Source organism: the organism of the source record quoted next, unplaced genomic scaffold, assembly GCF_019419815.1.
Source record: "Pyrus x bretschneideri cultivar Hongxiangsu unplaced genomic scaffold, Pyrus_bretschneideri_v1 Contig67, whole genome shotgun sequence".
NCBI classification, from domain to species: Eukaryota; Viridiplantae; Streptophyta; class Magnoliopsida; order Rosales; family Rosaceae; genus Pyrus; species Pyrus x bretschneideri.
In genome coordinates, this window is record NW_025999806.1 from 2,048,347 (window position 1) to 2,071,021 (window position 22,675).

The 22,675-nt window shown below is 35.8% G+C and overlaps 1 protein-coding gene across 3 annotated transcripts; it reads right to left on the reverse strand.

Annotated features, from left to right (window-relative positions):
- Positions 1-5,368: 5,368 nt before the first annotated feature.
- Positions 5,369-13,984, reverse strand: LOC103931833 (protein argonaute 4). Of its 3 annotated transcripts, none has more exons than XM_009341367.3 (24): positions 13,829-13,984; positions 13,238-13,316; positions 11,360-11,683; positions 11,061-11,266; positions 10,753-10,977; positions 10,493-10,629; positions 10,315-10,412; positions 10,133-10,230; positions 9,829-9,994; positions 9,612-9,728; positions 9,431-9,538; positions 9,293-9,355; positions 9,089-9,202; positions 8,819-8,984; positions 8,553-8,665; positions 8,292-8,429; positions 8,020-8,150; positions 7,785-7,850; positions 6,884-6,947; positions 6,668-6,779; positions 6,499-6,572; positions 6,076-6,170; positions 5,951-5,982; positions 5,369-5,800 (listed from the first exon to the last, which is right to left on the reverse strand). In XM_009341367.3, the coding sequence occupies exons 3-24, from the start codon at positions 11,678-11,680 to the stop codon at positions 5,625-5,627; spliced, it is 2,820 nt and encodes a 939-aa protein (XP_009339642.1). In that variant the 5' UTR covers positions 11,681-11,683; positions 13,238-13,316; positions 13,829-13,984; the 3' UTR covers positions 5,369-5,624. The 3 variants fall into 3 exon arrangements, with proteins under 3 accessions (XP_009339642.1, XP_048429331.1, XP_048429332.1); XM_048573374.1 differs by lacking the exon at positions 13,829-13,984 and adding an exon at positions 13,552-13,693; XM_048573375.1 differs by lacking the exon at positions 5,369-5,800 and having other exon boundaries at positions 5,972-6,170.
- Between the last annotated feature and the right edge of the window lie 8,691 nt (positions 13,985-22,675).

Consider the following 22,675-nt stretch of genomic DNA (forward strand, 5'->3'; position numbering starts at 1 on the left):
TATATATATGATATATACTTCTAAGACATGTTAGTTGTAGAGATCCATCCATCATGGATCTTAGCAAGCTAGAGGGAGCTATAAGCGTCTTATGAGAAAAGATCAATTGTTTGATTTCTCATAAAGATGTAAATGAATCTTTTGTTTACTAGGTTTACAAAAGATTAGTGGGAGTTGATCATATTCCTAAATTTGAATATATATACATGATATATATTAATTTTGAAAATGAAAGGAATTCTTCATCGTTAAAGTTATGACTTTAAACATTCTATAATGATAGAATGTATATGGGAGACATAGTCTATATACATGGGATGGAAATCTATAATGATAGATTTCAAGATATAATTGGATTATATCAATCCCTAAAATAGACAATGAGATGCTAGGAAGTTTCTCATATGATGATAAACTTCAATTAGAATGACAATTCTAGTGAGACTAGGAAGTTGTTCTTCTCAAAGGGAATGTACCCTTTGACTCCCAAAGAAATAATGCGTAAATAGAATCCTTTATGCATACGCAGAAAGGTGATTTATGTATTACATATTGTATGAAAACATTGATATAAGTTGTACCTAGAACGGTACAAGATGATATCAGTGCAAGCCCAGGATCAGAACCATGGCAACTGTCAAGTGAATCCTTAGGTATTTAAGAAATACTAAGGATGGATTCCTCAAGAATGAGGAAGAATTAGAGTAACGTAATGGAAGCGTAAATGTATTAGATTATGAATCTAATCCATCATAGAATATCTCTTCATTATGAATGAAGTGATAATGAGATATCTCTTTATTATGACTAAAGAGATATTTGGGTGGAAACGTTAAAAGTAAATGACTTTAATGTGTTCCATCATGTATGCAAAATATATTGCCATATAGAAGCTTACAACATTGTTGTTTGGATGGGAAAGTTCATTCATGAACTCTCCATTCGGTTCCAACCAGAAAGAGTATGACACTAATGGGGCGATAGCTCAAGCCAGGGAATCAAGGTCTCATCAAGGTCCGAACTCAAATGAGAGACTGAACCACATGATTGAGAATCATGTATAATGGTGACGTCGTTATTCTCAAGGTTGCTTCTATGGATAACATATAGATATCCATTGTTTAGGCCTACTACTCAGCCATTTATGAAATGAATTACAGAAGAGGTATCATCAATGATGACTAAGTTGATTGGCTCTAGTGCAAGTGGGAGATTGTTGGAAATGTGCCCTAAAACCAATCATATGATGATACTTTACGGACATTTCAAACTAATGTAGTTTAAATGTAAAGGGCAAAGATTATTGTTTGAGCCGTCTCATATAAATGTTATATGCTTAAACGATAAGTCCAAGGAATATGTGATTGGAAGAATGCGATCTAAAGAAGTTAGATTCATGAGACCATTCTTTCGTTGACACATCCTAAACGTTCCTGATCATAGGATTGTCAATTGGGCATTGACAGTCCGTTAAGATCAGTACGTGCTATGTCTTCTCTCAGGGAGAGTGACTAGTCTCGAGTCATTGGTGTGTGTGACATCAAGACAAGTACGTAGGTGCTCAATAGAGAATGAGTTCACTGAACACGATCAACGAAGAGTTCTCATATTCATGTCACATGAGAACTCATGGTTGGGATAATGCAAATTAGTCTTTTGACCTGAGGCATCACAGTTGTCTTGTGGTTAGGTCCTTAATCTTTGATTATGTCAAAGTCACTCCATCAGGAGGGTGTCCACGGCATCGTTGGGGTTAAGCCACTTAGCCATGGAGGCAAGTGAATGCGCAACAAGGGATCTCTAACCTTCAAACTGTTTGAGGGAGAATACTCTATGATATGATTAAGAATCTTTGGCCAAAGTATGCATGAGATTTAGGAATGTGTTCCAAATCACATTCAAGGTAATCATATAAGCACAAGACTCACATTGGATAGTAGACATGAATAAACTATCAAACCAAACAATGTGGTCAAGAGTATTGTATTAGAGAAAGACCGTATTGCATTTGTAATCCTAAAACTGAATAGGTTCTCCACCTCTTCTGATTAGCTTGGGTAACCACGACATGCTGCTAGGCGTCAACCATGGTTTGTGGAAGCCCTAAAAGTGTATTATCACTAACGGGAGAATTGAAAGTAAGTTTCAATTCACAATCGATTTGAAAGAGTTTGAATCGCCCACTGCCTCGCTAAAAGGAACCTAATGGATCGTACACCGTGTAAGGTAGAGATTGAAGATTCAACGGAGATGAGTAAGAATAATTAAATGGTTTAATTGTCTAAGGCTAGGATTAATTAATATGTTAATTAATCAAACGAATAAGTTCGTTAAAGACCTCGGGTTAGTTTTGGGCCGCAAGGCCCAATGAGATTTGAATGTCAAGCCCATTAACTCAAGTTGTATGACAACTTGAATAAACAAAGGGCTTGAAAGCCCAATAAACCCTATAGGCCGGCCATGTTAGAAGAATAGGGCTTTTGGTCCATTAGGTCACTTATTTGAAGGGACTATATAAAGGACTTTATAGCCTAAAATTCATTAATGGTTATTTTTGGGGAAAGGATGAGAACACAAGCTCTCCTTTCTCTCTAAAATTTCGGCCACCTTGGAGGGATCATCTAGCAATCAAACTCCTCCAAGGTCACTCATTTCTTCTTCATTATGCCTTGGTGATGAATCATTAGAGGTTCTCAATTTTGGGAACTTGGAGAAACCTTTTCATCCATCCAAATCCATGGATCTAAGATGCAAGGAATGAAGGCCCTCTCTTTGGGTGATTAGCCTTTGCTTATGCAAAGAGGAATCTACAAAGGTATTGATTTCTCAACTCACTTGGTTTTGAGTTGAGTCTTGGTTCACCTATCTACTAGGCTTTGAAGTTCATGGGTTAAGTTTTGTTTTTGAGTGCATATAAACATGATTCCGCCTTTTAATTGTTAATTGCATGTTGTTGATGTTGCTCAAATGAACTTGTTTTTCACAAATCTTCCTTCAAAAATATGGTAGTTTGACTAATGTTTCCTTCTTTGTAGCTGATTCCTTGTCTTCCAAGTCTTGAATTAATTTCTTTAACTCTTTAGCATATTCTTAGTCCTTCTTGAACTTCAATTTCGTCCATCCACCTTGCTCCAAGCATGTGCTATCCATTCCAAGCTCAAAACTGCTCTAAAATGCTCCAAATTGCACTTTGTTGATACTTTAGCCCTTTAGACATACAAACATACGAAAATAGCTTAAAATACTAAAATAACTAGGAACTAACAACATAAATGCAAGAAAACAAGCTAACTAAGTCGCATAAGTATGATCCTATCACCGATACAGCTCTACCCAGAGCTGGTGAGTCCATGATCAAACTTCTGAGATAACTGTATTCAGATCATCCTTACTCTGGCCTTGCAAAATCATGGTCCCACAATTGCCCCTAACTATCCATCTGAGTGGCAACCTGTTCCCCTTTAGGATGGATCGTTAGCCAAAGACCATGCCTTTTAGAGTAAGCTAGAATACATACTATTTAGTCTTCAATTTTTTTTTTTTTTTTGTGTTATAATTATTTATTTATTTTGCACTGATCTAGCTATTGACATTAAAGTGGGATAGTTGAGACGCTTCGATTTCCGTCAAACATCTTCTAAAATCGTGCAAAAATCAACTACAATGATGATGGAGACCTTCATTTTGCGTGCATGCTTCTCATGCATTTTATTGATTGGCTTCGATTCTTGCATGTGTTGATCTCTAGTAGACGACCCTTCATGTTCATAGGTGAGATCTTTCAGTGATTTGTCTAGTTAATAATTCTTAGGCTTGAGTTACTCTGAAAGAACTTTTTCACCATTAAAATCACTTAATCTTTAATTTTCTCCCAACATTCATGATAAAAGCCTACACTTAAACCATCCAGTCTTGGGGCCCTTAAAGCACCAATACGATTAGCTGCATCCCAAATTTCCTCGTTAGTAACTGATTTAAGAACTTGCACATTATGCTGGCTGTTAATGCAAGGGCTAATAATATCAGCCAACGAAACCATATTATCTGTAGAAGGGAGCCTATCACAAGAGAAACGCAGCTTGAATTCCTGCATGAAAACTTGCTCAAGACCTCACCATAATTCCACCAAAAACCACTATTATCTTTAATTTTTCTAATCTCTTTTTTTTTTTTTTTTTTACAAATAGTTGCTGCAGCTTAAAAGTATTTTATATTTTTATCCCGTAATTGTAACCAGTTAACCTTGGCTTTCTAAGCCCACACCATTTCCTCTTCTTTTAAAACTCTAGTTAACTCCTCTCTAGTTTTAACTTCCAACTCCATATTAATGCTTGTATTTTGATTCTTCATGACTTTATCCTGTATATCAACAAAACTAATGTAAATTTAAATATTACCAAACTCTTTATTCTTGCGATCTTTTATATTACCAAACTCTTTATTCCAGGTTTATCAACAAAACTAATGTAAATTTGCAATCGTCGGATTTCCCGTTGCAATTTGCCACCTATAATTATAAAAGAAACATAAAAACTAAAAATAAAATTTAAATATTGCAACACCTCTAAAATTCAACTTGAGTCTCACCTAATCATTTAAAACTCATATTATGTCGCTTACCCTCTTAAAACTCAACTCATGTCTCACTTTACCTCTTACCGTCAAAGTCCATAGGAAAATTTATTATTTTGTTTATAACACGAGTCACATTTGTGTCATGGTTAAACACAATTTTAATGGATTTAATAACAAATTATGAAGGTGTGAGACATAGTGGTCTCAGGAATCGAATGTTATGAAGTGGTAAAATTCAAATTTTCTAGCATTTTAGTCAAAAGAAACGTGAGGAAATTTTATTTATTGGTAAAAGGGTACTAATAATAAGGATGTAGGCTCAAAAGCCATAAAACAAAGAAGTTGAGGGATTGAAATAAGTGATCAACCGCATAGTTGCTAGAGTAAACTGATGCTCTAAATTTCAGTTGAGTAGAAGTCTAGAAGCGAAGCGGCAATGGCAAGCACTGCAAGCAGGATAATATGGTAGTAGAGGTATGATTGGGAAGCATATGCAGGGTTGGGAAGAAGTGGTTCGGGTGATATTTCTGGAACACGGACTGCAGCTTTCATACCCTCAAAACAGAAACAGAAACAGTAACCTCAACCGCTAAGGAAGAAATATGCCTTTGCCTCTGTCAAGTTAAACACGCCCCGACCACCTCTTGTAGTATTATGAAATGTTGCATCATCGTACCCTATCATTGACCCTTCAGATCCACCGCCTGATCTCATCATCTGTAAGGCAGATGAAGGAAGTTGGGTTTCTGGAAGACCACTCATAAAACCAATCTCCAACATATACACACAGGGCAACAGAAAACCATCACACAATACCATAAGTCAAGCCTACACAGAGTCAACATCCAAGATCATAATCCCACAAGTTAGGCTACACACGACTTACTTAGGATCATATACAAAACGCCTGTCAAACGCACCGCAAGCTTTACCAACTACGATAGTTCAAACCTCCTATTACAGTGGGAGGCTACACCAAAAACTAGTATATACACAAACTGCTGTTCTTCAGTAGGTAACCATAGTAGGGCTCAAGAGGCTCTGAGGCCTCAACAGAAAAACATGGAACTGGACACATTCTCCTTCAACCTGGGCAGCTGCGGGACAGGAACAGCTCCAGCAGAGGTAAGACCGCCATGGCTTGAAGATGTCTCAGACGCATCTTCGAATTTCATGAACTGTGACATCTGAGTGGCAGCTAAATGTGCATAGCAAATGGGGGCAACTGAAAAGAAAAATATTTAACCACGGGATTAGGATTTACTACTTGCAACTAAGCATGTTGTATTAGCATGAACATCAGGGAGAGAGTTGCTTTGCGTGCAAGACCATGACCATTCTTGAGGAGCCGCAGGAATAGAATGAAGAAATTTACCTACGGAAATGGCGGTGGTACTTCTCTGGTACCTGCAAGTGAAAAAAAAAAATATATATATTATTAAGGATACTAGTTAATACTAATGGCTAAACAAAGCAATGTAGTGCATAAATTTCACTTACACGTATGAAAGTGAATGCACTAGTTCCTGCAGCTCATCGGCTGAAAAACCAACATCGTCTAACAGAACATGATAGTGAGTAGGCCTCGTGGTCCCCTTTTGAAAAAAGAGAGTAAACCAGTTTAGTATAAGTCGTCCTTAACTATGACAGAAAAAAATCAGACGTTGCATATGAATGGTTCACAATTTCCCTGAAGAATCATTCGTGACCCCAGAGATCCACTCCGTAACATTTGGGGAAATTATTGGGAACAATGCAAAACATGGGAGTTAATAAAACATGAATATCTTAAGTAATGAAAATTTTAGGCACGGTTTTTGAAGCTTGCACCACGGTAATACTAATGCAAAGTAGCACAATCTAGATAGGATTCTAATTTACAAACAAGATACTAAAGCTGCAAAGCATAATATTGATACTCACAATCATTCCAGCTTGAGCACATAGATAGAAGTCATTGTTTCTTGGGTGACAAATTTTGTTGTCGATAATTGTCCCTGCAAAAAAAACCAATAAATTGTATAGGTACGTTGAATTATGTGAAAGGCTGAATCATGTTTAGAGTTGAATTTGTTCAACTGCGTTAGCCTACCAGGAGGAACATTATCTGGGGATTGAGGCTGAAAGAATTTTGTGTGGTGGTTCTTCTGAGCAATGATCACCACAAATTTAGGGGACCAAGTCTCATCCAGGAACTTGCATGCCTGATAAGAAAGGATAATTTAACATCATTTCAAAGTCGAAAACAAATTTGTACGTCAATGGTTAGCCCACAAAACCTTGATCCAATTTAATGTTCAAAACTTACCTCTATGATTTGATCCAGTTCAATGTTCAAAACTTGGTTAAATTGAGATTCGCTTACTCCATCCCTATATTCAACATAACCAGTCAACTCAAAGGTGAAGCATAAGCAAAGTTCTACCAAAATAAACTTGTACAGAACAAGATTAATCAATTCAACATGCTCAAACAGTATCTACAACAACAAAAAATGATAAAATACAAGTAATCAGTATCTACTCATGCATTATAAAGCCTGTCATATTTCCAACAGAGAATTTAAGTAAATTGAGTAACGTTAAGTTTAGAGCAGCAGAAAATATTCGAGTAAAACCAGTGATATGCACTGTAGTTTAATAAACGTGTAAAAAGAATTTCAAAGTAGATATCAGCAGGGCAGCATAAAATGTGCCTGCTTCCGATCAAGGTGGTAGCTATGGATTGTACAATTCAAATCCTGGTATATTTGGCATCCGCATTTGGCGCATAATTACACATTAAGACATACTGGGCAATTTATCGTGTCAAAATACAAATGCAATATGGAAACTAATAACCTTTAAAATTTAACACAGGAGAAATCAAAAGACGGAATTAAAAATTATTCATTAGAATTTGACCCATACATGAAAATGTATTAAAGAGCGTGTACAAAAAAAGCTAATAATTGACCCATACATGAGCACATGCACATTCAGACCCACTATAACTTAAGCTAGGACAGCAAATGTTTTTCAGAAAGAAAAAAAAAGAAACAAATTACGCTAGGGCAAACACCAAAATAAAAAAAATTAAAAAAATAAAAAATAAAAAAACTCCTACAAATAAGATACTGACTGTTCTAATTCTTACATGCACATAGTTTTATGAACAATAGCAGAAAATACAATTACAATTCATTTGATTCTAGGTTTTCTAAGAAATACCTGAAGATGATAATCTGGTCTGGTTTCTGTTTGCCTGAACTTGTATAGAAGTCCAAAAGCAGCTCTCTGAAATTAAGAAGAAACTTAACATTTGAGTGGTTTGGAAAGTATTTATGAAACCAAAATGTGAAACATAAAATGACATGAACATTCAAAAGAAAATGAATTTCTAAAACTTTTCTAAATATTTGAAGAAATTTGCAACGAATAAATGACTTCAAGATACATATCCTACCTCATAATGCCATCATCCTCTGTGTCAGAACCTCGTTTGTACAGAGAGTCTATCATCTCCACCTTGGGGGATTGTGTTCTAACAGATGCCCTGTAGCGAGAAATCAGTGGCCACTGCCTGGAGCTTACCACCTATAATTGCCCCATCAAATACAACATGAGAGGTCCATACGTATTTCTTGTCATCATGTGTACAAAATATGCAGAAGTTCAAGTGAACTAGCTGTAGTAACAACATTTAATCCAACATGTAAGACATAGAAGGCAGTTTACCGCAGCAATTGAGGGTACATCAGACTGCCCAGGAGAACCATGGGACACATCCATCCCAAGGATGATAGTGGGAGCCTTGGAAACCACAGGGATAGAAGGAGAATATTCAACTGCCAACAAGGAATTTAACCCACCAAGCTGCCAGGAATTATGAGGGCAAACCAAGTTTAAGATCACAGCCAACAGAAAATCTACTCATACTGACATCAATAAAATAAAATAAATTACTAATAATTAAAAAAATAAAATAAAAAAAATCACCTTTGCATTGATCTTTAACAGGACATTTGTAAGGTATTGATCATTGACCCTTGTGGGAGCAATGCATTGTGTCACAATACCATACTCAGCCAGATTCTTCCGCTTCCATGGACCTAGGGAATCAGTAGGTATCATTAGAGAGCATATTATAATTTATTTAGATAAAATGACTCAACCATGGACCTAGTGAATCAATAGATATCATTAAGAGAGCATATTATAAATGATTTAACATGTCAATGATAGTATAGATAATATGACCCAACCATATAAAGCAGAATTTTTTCTCTCCGGAAGCAAACAGAGAAGAAACTGTGGTTGTCCAGGAAGTTTGGACTGTATATCCTCAAACATCCTCTCAACTCTAACCAAAGGTGGGGCGCGCCTAGACTGAGGATTCTCTTCAAACACATCAAATGGAGCCTCGATTTTCTGTCAGCAGGTGAAGAACGGAAAAATAAAACAAAAGAATAAAAATGAAATTATCTAAGTTATTTGAATACATACTGTAGCAAATGTGCAAGTGCAAAACTTACAATTCCTTTCATATCTCCACATTTGATCAGATCACGGACAAGAGCTTTTAGATCACAGCGTGCAGAGAAGTTAACAACAGCCCACTTTTCTATCTTAGTCGGCTTCACAAGTGTCTGCATTTCAACAATATAAATGAACCAAAGAATCAAAATACTGATATAAGGTGAAAAGTAATGGAGAGAGAAAAGGGGGTCATTAAAAACCTTGTTGTTGAAATTCCAGCGCCCGTTTCGAGGGAAGAAATCATCGCCATTACCGACTTTAAGCTGTCAAGGAAACCAAATCAATAAGTAGACGCACAACAGAATAGGCTACATCATACAGGTATATGTGGAAAATACCTTTGGGGCTGGAAGAACACGGCCTTCCACTTGAGTAAAGCTACCACCAATTGAAACACCACATGAGTGTAGCATTGGTTCAGCATCATAATTATTGATTTTCAAAGCCTGCAATAGTAATCATGTGATTTAGAGTCATGGATGCATATACAATGAGTCAGATGTTAATGAAGACACATACATTAGACAAAACACTCATCCTCTCTTGTGGCTTCTGCCTTGATTTCTCCACCAGCGAAGCTCTTTGAAGGGTGGAAAGAGCTTTTGTGTAACGTTGCAAGGACACCAAAGAACAAAGCTGGAAGAAAAAGTTCAACAAAACCACCAAGGTCAAGGATAAAAATAAATCATCATATTTGTAACAACAAAAAGAAAGAAGAATAAACTCAGCTTGTTACCTCCAGGGGGATATAAGTAGGACGTTTTGGTTTCCCAACATTAAGGCAGGGTAGATCAGCCGAGTAACGCAGCTGTATATTACGATGATTAACAAAATAATCATAAACAGTCACTTCTATTTCTGCATCTTCCCCTTCCTTTGCTTGCTTGTTTCTCAATGTAAAACTGGATCATACACAATAAATTGAGGGCGTTAAGAACAAGAACACAAAAAAAATAGTTGCAGTAAGGATAGAAAAAGCACCATGATGCAAAAACATGAAGATAAAATGGAAACATAGTTTCGTTCAAAAAAACATATACGTTTGTTCTCGGCATGGTTTCTCGCTCAATCCAGTTATTTTAAACTCTTGATTTGACGGACTTGTTTTGACCCTCAAATTCTTGAGTATTCTTTTAGCCTGTTCATTGAAACAAACACAGATTATCGAAAAGTAAATGAACATAATAACACAACAGAATAAATAATGACATGAGTTTGTTACCTTCGTCCAGTCAAGTTGGAAAGGATCTCTAACACTTTGGTTGGCAATTAAAAAGTCTACCACCGGCCCTGGCTGTATGATCATGGTAGTCGATACATCTGAAAATGTACACTTCAGAATAGGTTAAAATACAGTAAATTTTGAATAATATAACAGAGAAATAAGCAATATAACTCACCAATGTTCAGAGACAAGCCACCCTGGGTGGTCCTAAAACTTGAATGGAATCCTCTGCACCCAAGAACACCACCTCCAACATCCGCAAAATTTTTTGGATCATTATGGAAGAATGATTGGCGAACTAGGAGGCATCCTCTGTTGGAATCAAGGTTTTCATTAGACAAGATAGAATCCATCCAAAATATAACATAAACACAAAACTATGTGGGGGAAGGAGAGAAGGGAGAAAACTAGACAGAAAGGATAAACTTCACTCACTGCTTCGATGCATGCTGTCTTAATATGATATCCAGGACTCTCAGAGCTTCTTGAGAATTCTCTGATTCTTGACCACGAAGAGCATCTCCAATTGCTTTCATGGGAATTTTTGCAGCATAGCTGATCTCCACATTAAATGTTTTGGAGCGATTTGGACGCCGTAATCTCTTTCGGTCACTCTCATTTGGACTCCCAGGACCATCAGGTTCACAGTTTCCATTGTTCCTGTATAGAAACAAGTCCAACAGTAAGAGAATAAAAAGGAGATCTAATACATTCGAAAGAAACCATGGCCCTTCCTTACATACCTGCTTGATGGCACATCCTCCAAAACAACGGCAAATTCAAGTTTGTTGCGCGGAAGGGATCCAACAGTAAACAGGCTCTTCTCACCATCATAGGCAAAGTCCTTTCCACCTAACTCAGAGTGGTATGTCTCATGCACCCTTTCAATTATTCTTCTTCCAGCACCCTTGCCATCAAGGGGACGCCCATCTTCATAAGCAACAGAAACCTATGTATACAGTATAAAAATGAGAACTAACACTGAAGATAAAAGAAAATGGAAGAATGCACTGGAAATACATGGAAAGCATATGGAGCTTACACTATAATGGAAGAAGTAACCCTCAATATTAGTAACATTCACTTTGAAGTGATTTGTGACCAAGGGTATTTTTGTTCCCTTGGTTCCAAGGCCACGCCTAGCAATAGGGACCCGAGCAGGTTTTTTCTTAACAGGTTCAGGAATGTTATCTGCTTCCACATGCAAAGGAACAACATCCGGTGGAATAACCGGGGGTGGGGGTGGCAACGCATCCTCTGCCCCATTAGCTCCATTCACCCCATTTGCTCCATTCACTCCATTTGCCCCATTAGCTCCATTCACCCCATTTGCTGCATTTCCATCTGGCTCAAACGAATCCATATCCTACAACATAACATAAGTATGTAGATGAGATACAACAAAGGAAATATATTCATGCTAAAGCAGGAATTGAATTCCTATATGCAGCACCGGAATTCCTAGCAAATTAAAAATGCACTTTGACGAGAACAGGAATATATAATATTACACTTCCTGTGAGGTGGAATGCAATAACCAAAATCAAGTCAATAAACAGTGGTGTGATTGCTCTAATGACAGCAAATGAATCTTCCTAGATGTTAAAGGCATAAAAGAATAAGAAACCAAAAACAAGAATGGCCACAGATACACAACGTTACTGCTTAATAAATTTAGAGAAAGAAAAATTGCAGTATGACACTGATTACTCCCTTAGGACTAGGAGTTAAAAGCAAACACATATGGAAACACAAAAACCTACGCTAGCATCAGAACCCCTTGAAAGATTTGAAAACATGTGAGAATGACCCAGAAACTTAAGTAAGCCACACAGAACAAAGAAACAAACAAAGGAATTGATTTGATTCAACAGAAAGGTGTAAGGAGATCATACAAAATTGTAGCAAAAGTTCAGTACAAATCACATCACACGTATTCAAAGGTGGATATAGAGTGATAATACAATCTCTTTTTTTAAAAAGGATGCTGCCCTGATTTTATAATTAAGAAGCAATTTCTGGAAAGCCACATATGAGAACTTTTACTCTGAAGGCTCTAAACTTCAAACATCGTTTTTGCTTCAAGAACTTGAATTTTGAGAACAATAAATAGACCTACAAGGCCGAAGTTGTGATATAAAATTGACTATATTACAATGCACACTTTATAAAACACAATTAATTGACAGGTCATCTAATTCTCCACTGAATTGAGTGGACAAGTCACTGAATTAATGACCAAAATCATACAAATATCTCATAAGGCATCCCAGTATTGAGAAAAAATATTTGACACCGACCAGGGACATTTTGGAAAACACATGCACACAAGTAGATAGCCTTATGCAGAGACTTTTAATAAAATTTAATGGCGCATAAACCAAAAATCAAAGCACCATATCAACAACAGTCGGAAAGAATCTCCAGAAGTTGATATATACAAAAAGAGAAACAGTTTCCTCAAGCAAGAGAAACAAGAAATTATAAAAAGGGACAAATAAAAGGTAAAAACACCTGTGATTTTTTATAAGGGTTTGTCAACAAAAATGAAAAGCTCAGTTTAGCTAAAAAAACCACACATGCAAGCATCATAAGAAACAAGTCAATGAAAATCATAATGATATATATATATATGCGTATAATATATTCACAACCCATAGATCTAACCCGAAAATTCTAAAATCGAACAGAAAAAACCCACATGCAGAGTGGTGGAAACCAGTCAATGAAAATCAAACATATACAATGATGTACAAGTATATAACATATGCAAAACACACATCTAACCCAAAAACTTCTCAAATCGGAAAGAAAAACCAAAATTGAGAGTGGTTGAAATGAGTTAACTTGAACAACAGTAAGAATACAGAAAGAAACAGACAAGCAAGTGGAAAAACGAAACATTTACTGTATATTTTACCTAAGCGCACAAGAAACCGCTTCTGAAATCCAGCCGTGAGGACTCTTCAAACCAATCCAGCAGTGAGGACTCTTCAAACCTGCAAGTCAAACACACAATTGTTATGCAATGATCGGCCTCAGAAGTCGGAAACACCAGAAATGCCCAAAAAATTAGTCCAAAACGCACAAAAGCTCGTAACTACAAAATACTGAAGCCCAACAAAAAATTGGAATAAAAGAAAATCAAACCAAAACTTGAACTGCGAAATCAGCCGGGTCCAAAACTCTAAGTGCATTGTTCAAAACACACAAAAACAAGAGAAAAAGCTGCACCTTTCAGAAACCCTTTTCCTCTTATTCCAGAAAACAAGACAGAATTTGAACTTTTCCAGAAAACCCTAGACAGAATATGAGATTTTCAACTGCAGCAGCAGCCATGGGAGAAACCAGAGAAGAGAATAAGCTGAGAAGAGTGAAATACCCAAAATGCCCCTGAAGCAAAACTCAACGACTCAGAAACCAACCACCACCAGACAGGCCCAGAAAACAAATTTCGGGTTTTGAAAAGCCAGAAGAGAAAAAAAAGCTGGAAAACGCCGCTGCGGCTCACCTGAGAAACCCTAAAACGGCTGAGAGAGATGAAACTGATGAGACCGACGACTGAGGAAGGAGCTCTCAACTTTTTCAACTCTCTCTCTCCTACTTTCTCTCACTCCACTCTAATTTACTCTCACTCCTTTTCACCCACAACAACCAACCATTTATACTCTGTGCGGTGCCATTCCTGCGATTACACTGACCGTGTCAAAGGGCCTCAATCGACGGTGCAGATTGATTTCGATCCGAGCATTAAATGCTCCCTCGATCAACCGAAACGCGCGCTTTTGATGTCATCCTTCGTTTGCCCCGTGGGCTGTTTTCCCCGTACTGTTTTTACGGTCCTGCCACTGCTTCAATTCTTGAATGACTGTTGTGTCCTTTCTGCGGGGCCTGTCTACGGGAATGTCATGTCGTATTGATTATAGGGACAGGACGATGGGCAGCATTGTCATTAAACGGTGAGTTTGTTGCTCTTTCACCAATCACCATTGCGGTGACCACGTGGCTCACGGTCCATCAACAGATCTCATTGCGGGTGGGATGAGCATTGTTACCTTTTTTTTGGGACATTTGGGACCAGTTTGAAATTGTTTTACTTTTAAAGCAAAACAGCTTTTAAAAAAATCTGAAACATCAAATATATTTTGTAAAATAAAAAAAATACTTTTTCTAATATGGCTGGAAATGACATAAAGTAGAAGTATGATTTGTCATGTTTATTAAAAAAAGTGTTTTTTTTTCAAATTATAGTAATCAGTACATATTTAATGAAATATTCAAATAGTAAGTACATTCTCACATATTTTACAAAATCGCATTCATTTTCTTTAAATTATTATTTTTAACAATTATTTATCATATTAAATACATATTATTTTTTATCATTTAATATAGGGAAAACCAATAAAAAGGCTTTGAAAACTTTGAATATTAACTAAAAATCATGTAATAACTTTATTTAATGGTTAGGACAAACCCTTCTGGTTGTTCCATATAGAATTCTTCATCCAAATCGCCATTTAAAAATGCTATTTTTACATTCATTTGATGCATATGCAAATTATATAGGGAATTGTTATTAGCACTTTAAAAATCTCATTTGGCACTCCAAATTTTCTATAATTAGAAAGAAAAATACACTTGTGAGGAGTGTAGAATAAGATCTTTGGAGTGCTAATAACAATTCCTATTATATAAAGATGTCAATGCAAACAATACCCTAATTGATGTGAGCCTAGCTACTGGTGCATATGTATCGACATAGTCTAATCCCTTTTTTCTGCTTAAAACCCTTGGCAACTAGCCTAACTTTAAATGTCTGAATAGACCCATCAATATTGTATTTTCTTCTAAACACCCACTTACAACCTATTGATTATTATCCCTGAGGCAAGTCTACTAAAACTCATGTTTGATTAGATATTAATGACTCAAATTCATTATCTATAGCCTTTTTCCAAAAAACTGCATCTCTTAAAATTATTGTTGGAAATGTGCCCTAAAACCAATCATATGATAATACTTTACGAACATTTCACATGTTAAACTAATATAGTTTAATATAAAGGGCAAAGATTATTGTTTTAAGCTGTCTCATATAAATGTTATATGCTTAAATGATAAGTCCAAGGAATATGCAATTGGAAGAATGTGATCTAAAGAAGTTAGATTCATGAGACCATTCTCTTTCGTATACATATTCTAAACATTCTTGATCATAAGATTGCCAATTGAGCATTAACTCAAACGCATGCTCGTTTTATCCCACGAATGCTTAAAACCGTGAAAATACACTCCAAATGGAAAAATAGTGTACTTTTGACGGCAAATAAGCGTTTGATCTTTTGAGATCTCATTCTTAACATCTTAGTAGCGTATTATATGTAGTTATTTGCTTAACTTCCAAACCGTGTCAAACCCACGCTCATTTTATCCCAGTGACATTGAAAGAACAAGATAAGAGCATAAACACTTCAAACCCTCTCAAAGAAGCAAATAAGCTCAAAATAACTCACTAGGGTAGTCTCCATTATTCTTCTTCCAGAATTTGAGCATGGTAATTTTACCATCGTAATTCCTAGAGTAACAGCTTTGTAAAAGAAAATAAGATACGAAACTTTTTCATGACAACATTGTAGTTTTGTTTGTTAACATAGCCCTCATATACATTCACATTAGTAAGTAAAAGAAAACTTAACCAAAACTAAAAACAAAGGAAAATTTTCAATCCCACACCCCTAAACCTAAACTAAGCATTGTCCTTGATGTTTAAAAATGAATGGAATGCATGTAGTGCAAATAGGCAAAGTGTGTGGAATGGAGATAAAATAAAAGGAAAGAACACAAACCAAGCTAGGTTGCCTCCTAGCAAGCGCTTATTTAATGTCTAGGCAAGCCGCGGTGGGTATGATGGATGAACGCCTAGTGTGGCAGGAAGTCAAGGTACCTCAGAACCTTGGTTGAAAAAAGTGGTTTCTTTCGAGGGACTTTGAATATGGTGCTCATTCCAAGTACAAATATATGGTTAGTATAATGGCACAAGTAAAGGTGTCGAACCGCAGAGACTGATTAAACCTCTATAAATTACTAACCTTAAAAGAACCCTAACTAAACAATGAAAATAACAAATTGAATGTAGGTTTTGTGCTATTAATGAGAATAACTAAAAGTGCAGAAAAATGTAACAACGAATGATATGTTGATTGAGAAACGATGAGGATGGGTCTAGGAATTTTGAGTTCACCATTACAAAACCAATTCCATGTTTATAAAGTTAAACCGTATTCAATTACCAACCTGTTTCCAGAGTTCGTTTTACATATATATGATCAGCTATATGATGTGTGGTTTTGATCAAATTCTCCTAATATACAACCTAATTGGGATGTTCAACTTCGGTTCCAAATACATGGCAGGATGTTTGCATAGCATTCTCTTCATTCATTCACATGTCTACCAAGATTAAGTATGATGTTTACTATAATCTTGATCAAATGATCTGTAAGAAATCCTAATGGTGATCAATCATTAAAATTAACAAACAAATTTAATAAAAGATTCAGCGAATGAAACAAGAGACAAATTGATGAGGGTAACATGCAACTAGTTTAACTCAAAAATATCACAAATGGACTAGGAATGGATGGTATAAATGTACGAAATATATGAGTTATCAAATATGGTGTATTGAATTTCCACAAGGACTTGATTGTGATGGTGTTTTTGTCTTTTGATGTGATAAATAATAGCACTCAAATTAAATCCTCTTATTGGCAATTATAGTAAAGATGTAAGTAGGGATCATTCTAGGCCGGGGATTAGGAGGGATTGCTAATCTACTCAAAACTGACTCAAAAACATAACATTAGGCTTGAAAACACTTAACTAGACTCAAAGGCTCTTAACTAAACTTATATAACTCAAAACAAACTAAAAGACTCAAAACAGCACAAAACAATCAAATAGACTCAAAACAGACTCTAGGACTTACTTTGGATGAAAATTGAATTGGTTTTGACTCAAAACACTTAAAAACACAATTTGGACAGGTTCTAACTAATTTGACACAACAAAGTAAAGGGGATTGGGTTTTTTTTGAGGAATTTAAAGTAAAAACAAGTAACTTAAAGACTTAAACAAAGTTTGGCGCGAAATTGGCTAAATGGATGGGTGATTAGCTAGCTAGAGGGTCCTTTTCCACACATGATATACTTGCATACAAATTGATTTCTAGTTGTTTTTTTAATAAACCATGAACCTCAACACCTCAGATTAACTGTGACATCACTAATTAACCCTCAAATTTTCCTTAAGTTGTTGAATTGGATGACAACGCATCTGTAACCAAATTATTTTTCCCAAGTTCCCTACATGAATTGCATAATAGAGACACAAGCAAAGATCATTAAGTTTCATGAAAATCATAAACATTGACAAGGCATTCGTAACTATGACATCATGATACTCATGCCAGGAATTTAACTTAACATGATTGTGACCAGCAACCTTTACTACTTGTGAATATAAGTTTGTAACGATTATGTGAAACTCCCTTATATTCTAGCATCAAATTCAAGCATGCAAACTAAGTAGGTCTCCTTAATCAACATATAAGAATAAGTTCTTAATCAAAGGGTTAAGTAAATTGCATTCACAATTTATGAAATCACAACTGGAATTAATCAATTTATATCACAAATATAATCATGGTTTCAAAGTTTCCTCTAGCTAAAACAAGTTTAGCCTCTCATGTTCACAACAAAACAAAGAGAATTTAAATTAAACATTGAAAACAAAGGATAGATTACACCTAAAAACATTCCAACAATCCAACTTGAATAGCCAAAAACATCCAAGGTTGCTTCTCCTCTCCTTCTTCCTTGATAGGCTGTGACATAAGGGTGTAAGGGTGTAAAATTGGTTTGTGGTGTGTTATGGTGAAGGATTGATGAATGGTAGGGAAATATGATGGAAAATAGGGTGCGGAAGTGTGTATGGATGGTGGTTGAATGGAAGGATGCGGCTATGGGTGGTGAGAAGAATGAATAATGGCTGAATTGTGTCTATGAATGAATGGATGTGTGTATAGGTGCGGCAAGGTGTTAATATTTCAGGGAAAGGATCTTGACTTTAATTAAATGTTTTTGGAAAGAATTGGACCCCAAATCCACAAGGAGAAGGAGAATTAAAGTCAGAATCCCGAGGGAAAAGGGATAGGAAACTTGCGGCAAGGACTAGGAAATAGGAAAAGTGTTTCCCTTGCACGACAAGGAAGAGAGAAAGGGTAACGTGGTTCGGCATCCCACTTTGGCTGGGATTAAGGCTTCTAGAACTTATATTTAAGTGTCCTAAATTAATTAGAGACCCTCTTTCGTAGCTGGAACTTATGTAGGAAAAGATTAGGGAAGCAAAGTCGAAATAAGGAAGTTTGACTCATGCTTCCCTCTTTGTGGCTGATTTCTTTACTTCCAAATCTTGAATTAATTTCTTCCATCTCTTTAGCAGATTCCTAGCCTCCTTTGGTCTTCAATTTTGTCCATCCACCTTGCTCCAAGCATGTGCTAACCATTCCAAGCCCAAAACTGCTCCAAAATGCTCCAAATTGCACTTTCTTGCCATTTTAGCCAATTGAACCTACAAACACACGAAAATAGCTCAAAATACTAAAATAAATAAGAACTAACAACATAAATGTAATAAAACAAGCTAACTAAGTCGCATAAATATGCCCCTATCATCTTTCCTTGTGATAAAATGCAAGACCATATCCTTTTCCTTTGTTTGAGATGGCAACAAGGTCTCGTTATCGAATTTCAATTATTTTCCCTCTTGAAATGGCAGCAAATCATCTTCCAAAGACTCCAACTATGGCACCTGAAAAGATGTAAAACAACAAGGAGAATCCAACATAACTTTTGAAAAAAATTCAAGCAAATGAGCGAATTGAGGAAGAGCTTCAAACATTATGCCTAGCACAATTTCTTCAAGCACATCTATGGGTGGCTCATCATGCTTTTGTTTGACAAATCTCCTTGGAAAAAGGAATTGTGATGTGTAAATTAACTTGACACACAAATTAAACTCTATTTGTGACAATTGTAGTATATATGCGAGTAGGGATCGTTCTAAACCGGGGATTAACTAGGGATGCTACTCAACTCAAATAAAACTCAAAAACACTAAACTAGACTCTAACAACTCAAAACAAGCTAAATAAACTCAAAACACACAAACTAAGTTGATTGACTCAAAACAGATCCTAGAAAGTGATTTGGACGAAAATTGAACTAAAAAGACTCAATATGGACATATTCTGACGAATTGAAACAAAACTAACACAAATAAGAACTAATGGGGTTTTTGGACGAATTTTGACCTTAACTTGACTCTAAACACTAATAGAACTAAACTTAAACAGATTCTAACTAAGTTAAAACACTAAATATTAAAAGGGATTGATTTTGACAAAATTAACTAAAGTAGGCAGATTGCAAAACTAAACAGATTAGACAATGAATTGGTTGAATTGAATGGGTAAAGGCTAGTTAGAGGGTCCTTCTCCACACATGCATATATGAAACACAAATTGATTTCCAGTTATTATCCAATTAAACCATGAATGACAATGCCCCAAATTAATTTTTAGAAGCACAAATTAACTTTCAGATTTTTCTAGTTTCATTGAATTGAATGGAATACGCATCGACAACCGAATTATTCTTATCAAGTTCCGTACATGAACAGTATAATAGAGATACAATCAAAGATCATTAAGCTTTATGAAAATCATAAGCATTGACAAGACATTCGTAATTATGAATTGCAGATACTCTTGCCTAGAATTTACTTAACACAATCATGACTAGTCACTTTTACTACTTGTGAATATAAGTTTATAACGATTAGGTGAAATTCCCTTATACTCTAGCATCAAATTCATGCATGAAAACTAAGTATGCATCCTTAATCAACACACAAGAACAAGTTTTCAATAACTTAGTTCAGTAAATTGCATTCACAATTCAAGAAACAAAAACTGGAGGAAATCAATTCATATAAAACATATATCCATGGCTTCGAATTCACCTCTAACTAAGCAAAGTTGAGTTACACATGTTTGAAAAAATTAACAACGAAATCAACATAATTGTAAAACTAAAACAAGGATAGAAGACACCCTAGAGACGCTCTAACATGGTAGGAGCACATTTATGCTACTTAGTTATGTTGTTTCCTTGCATTTATTTAGTTAATTACTACTTATTATAGTCTTTTAAGCTATTTTCGTATGTTTGTAGGTCCTAATGGCAAAAGGAGCAAGAAACTGCATCTTGGAGCCATTTGGAGTAGTTTTGGGCATGGATTGGATAGCTTAACTATGGAGCAAAATGGATGGACGAAATTGAAGTCAAGAGAGGCTAGGAAATGCTACAAATCTGGGGAAAGAAGTTAAAATACAAAGAAGATAAGGAAAGAGCAAGAAATAAGGAACATTATCCAACTTTATCTTATCCTATCCTAACCAACCTTATCCTTTCCTAAATCTAGCATTATCCTATCTTATCTTATCCAAATCAGTTTGTGCCTTAAATCTAGCTATTTAGAAGGGATAGTTAGACATTTAAACACATAATTCAGATTCTAGAAGCCTAATCCCTTTGTGTGCCACATATAGAATGCCTTGGAGGTTTAGGAGTTGTACTCCCTTTTCTACACATATGTGTGAGTCCTTGTCCATTTAGGTCCTGAAATCTGCCCTAAAACATCCTTTCTAGAAGCCTTATCTTCCTCCTAAAAAGGTGTCGCACCTATCCCTCTAGAAACCCCAAATCCTTGCCGTGTATTCCCTATCCCTTTCCCCCTTGGTTTCTGCAAAACCTTAATCCTTTTCCCATTGGATTGTGCAATCTTTTTCCTTCATAAATTGTGCAAAACCTAGCCTTTAAATACAAGTGTTTGCTAGGCCATTCAATCATCCATTCACTCATTCATCCATTCACTCATTCATTCAATCACTCATTCAGCCATCAAACACCATAATTCACACCACATCACCCTAGTGCCGCAAGCAAGGAAGGAGAAGAGGACTTGTGCAATCTGCCATCCAAGGGAGTGCCGCGCATGCCATTGGAGTGTGGAGCGTTTCTTGGTTCTTTCTATCCTTAGTTTTAGTTTTAGTTCAATGTTTATGTTAATTTAGTTTTCAATTATGATGAATAGGTGGAACTAATTTCTTTTTAGTTAGAGGTGAATTTGAAGCCATGATTATCTGTTTTATATGAATTGATTACATCCAGCTATTGTTTCTTAAGCCTTGAATGTGATTTGCTTATCTAAGTTATTAAAACTTGTTTATGTGTGTTGGTTGAGGGTCGACACTTAATTTGCATGCATGAATTTGATGCTAGAGTATAAGGAAGTTTCACATAATAGTTATTCACTTATATTCACAAGTAGTGGAGGTTGCTAGTCATAATCGTGTTACGTAAATCCTTGGTATGAGTTTTATGCGTTTCATAGTGATGAATGCCTTGTCAATGCTTATGATTTTCACAAAACGTAATGACTTTTTATATGTATCTTTATTATGCGTTTCATATAAAGGACTTGAGAAAGATAATTTGGTTGTAATGCATATTCATTCAATTCAATGGAATAAGGAAAATCTGATGGTTAGTTGTGCAATGCAACTAACTGGGGGCGTTGTCATTCATAGTCTAAAGGAACAATAACTGAAAATTGGTTTGTATGCATATATCATGTGTGGAGAAGGACCCTCTAACTAGCCCTTCATCCATTTAATTCACCCAAATTCGTTTTTTACAAAGTGTTTTATACAAAGTTTCTGTTTTAAGTTTTAATTTCGTCAAAAACAATCTCCCTTTCATTTAGTCTTGTTATTTGAGTCAAAATCTGTTTTCTTTTAGTCTTTTGAGTCAAGTTAAGTTTTATTTTCGCCAAAATCACTTGTTAGGTCTAGAATTGAGTCTTTTTGAGTGTTTGTTGCTGTTTTAAGTGTTTTGAGTTAGTTTTAAGTCAATAGAGTCTAAATTAGTGTTTTTAAGTCTTAATTGTGTTGATTAGCATCCCTAGTTAATCCTCGGTCTAGAACGATCCCTACTTGCATATATACTACAATTGTCACAAATAGGGTTTAATTTGTGTGTCAAGTTAATTTTCACATCAAATTTTGGCGCCGTTGCCGGGGATTAGTGATAGGAGCATATTTAGGCGACTTAGTTAGCTTGTTTTCGTGCATTTATGTTGTTAGTTCATAGTTATTTTAGTAGTGTAAGCTATTTTCGTGTGTTTATAGGTTCATATGGCTAAGGAAGCAAAAATGTGCATTTTGGAGCAT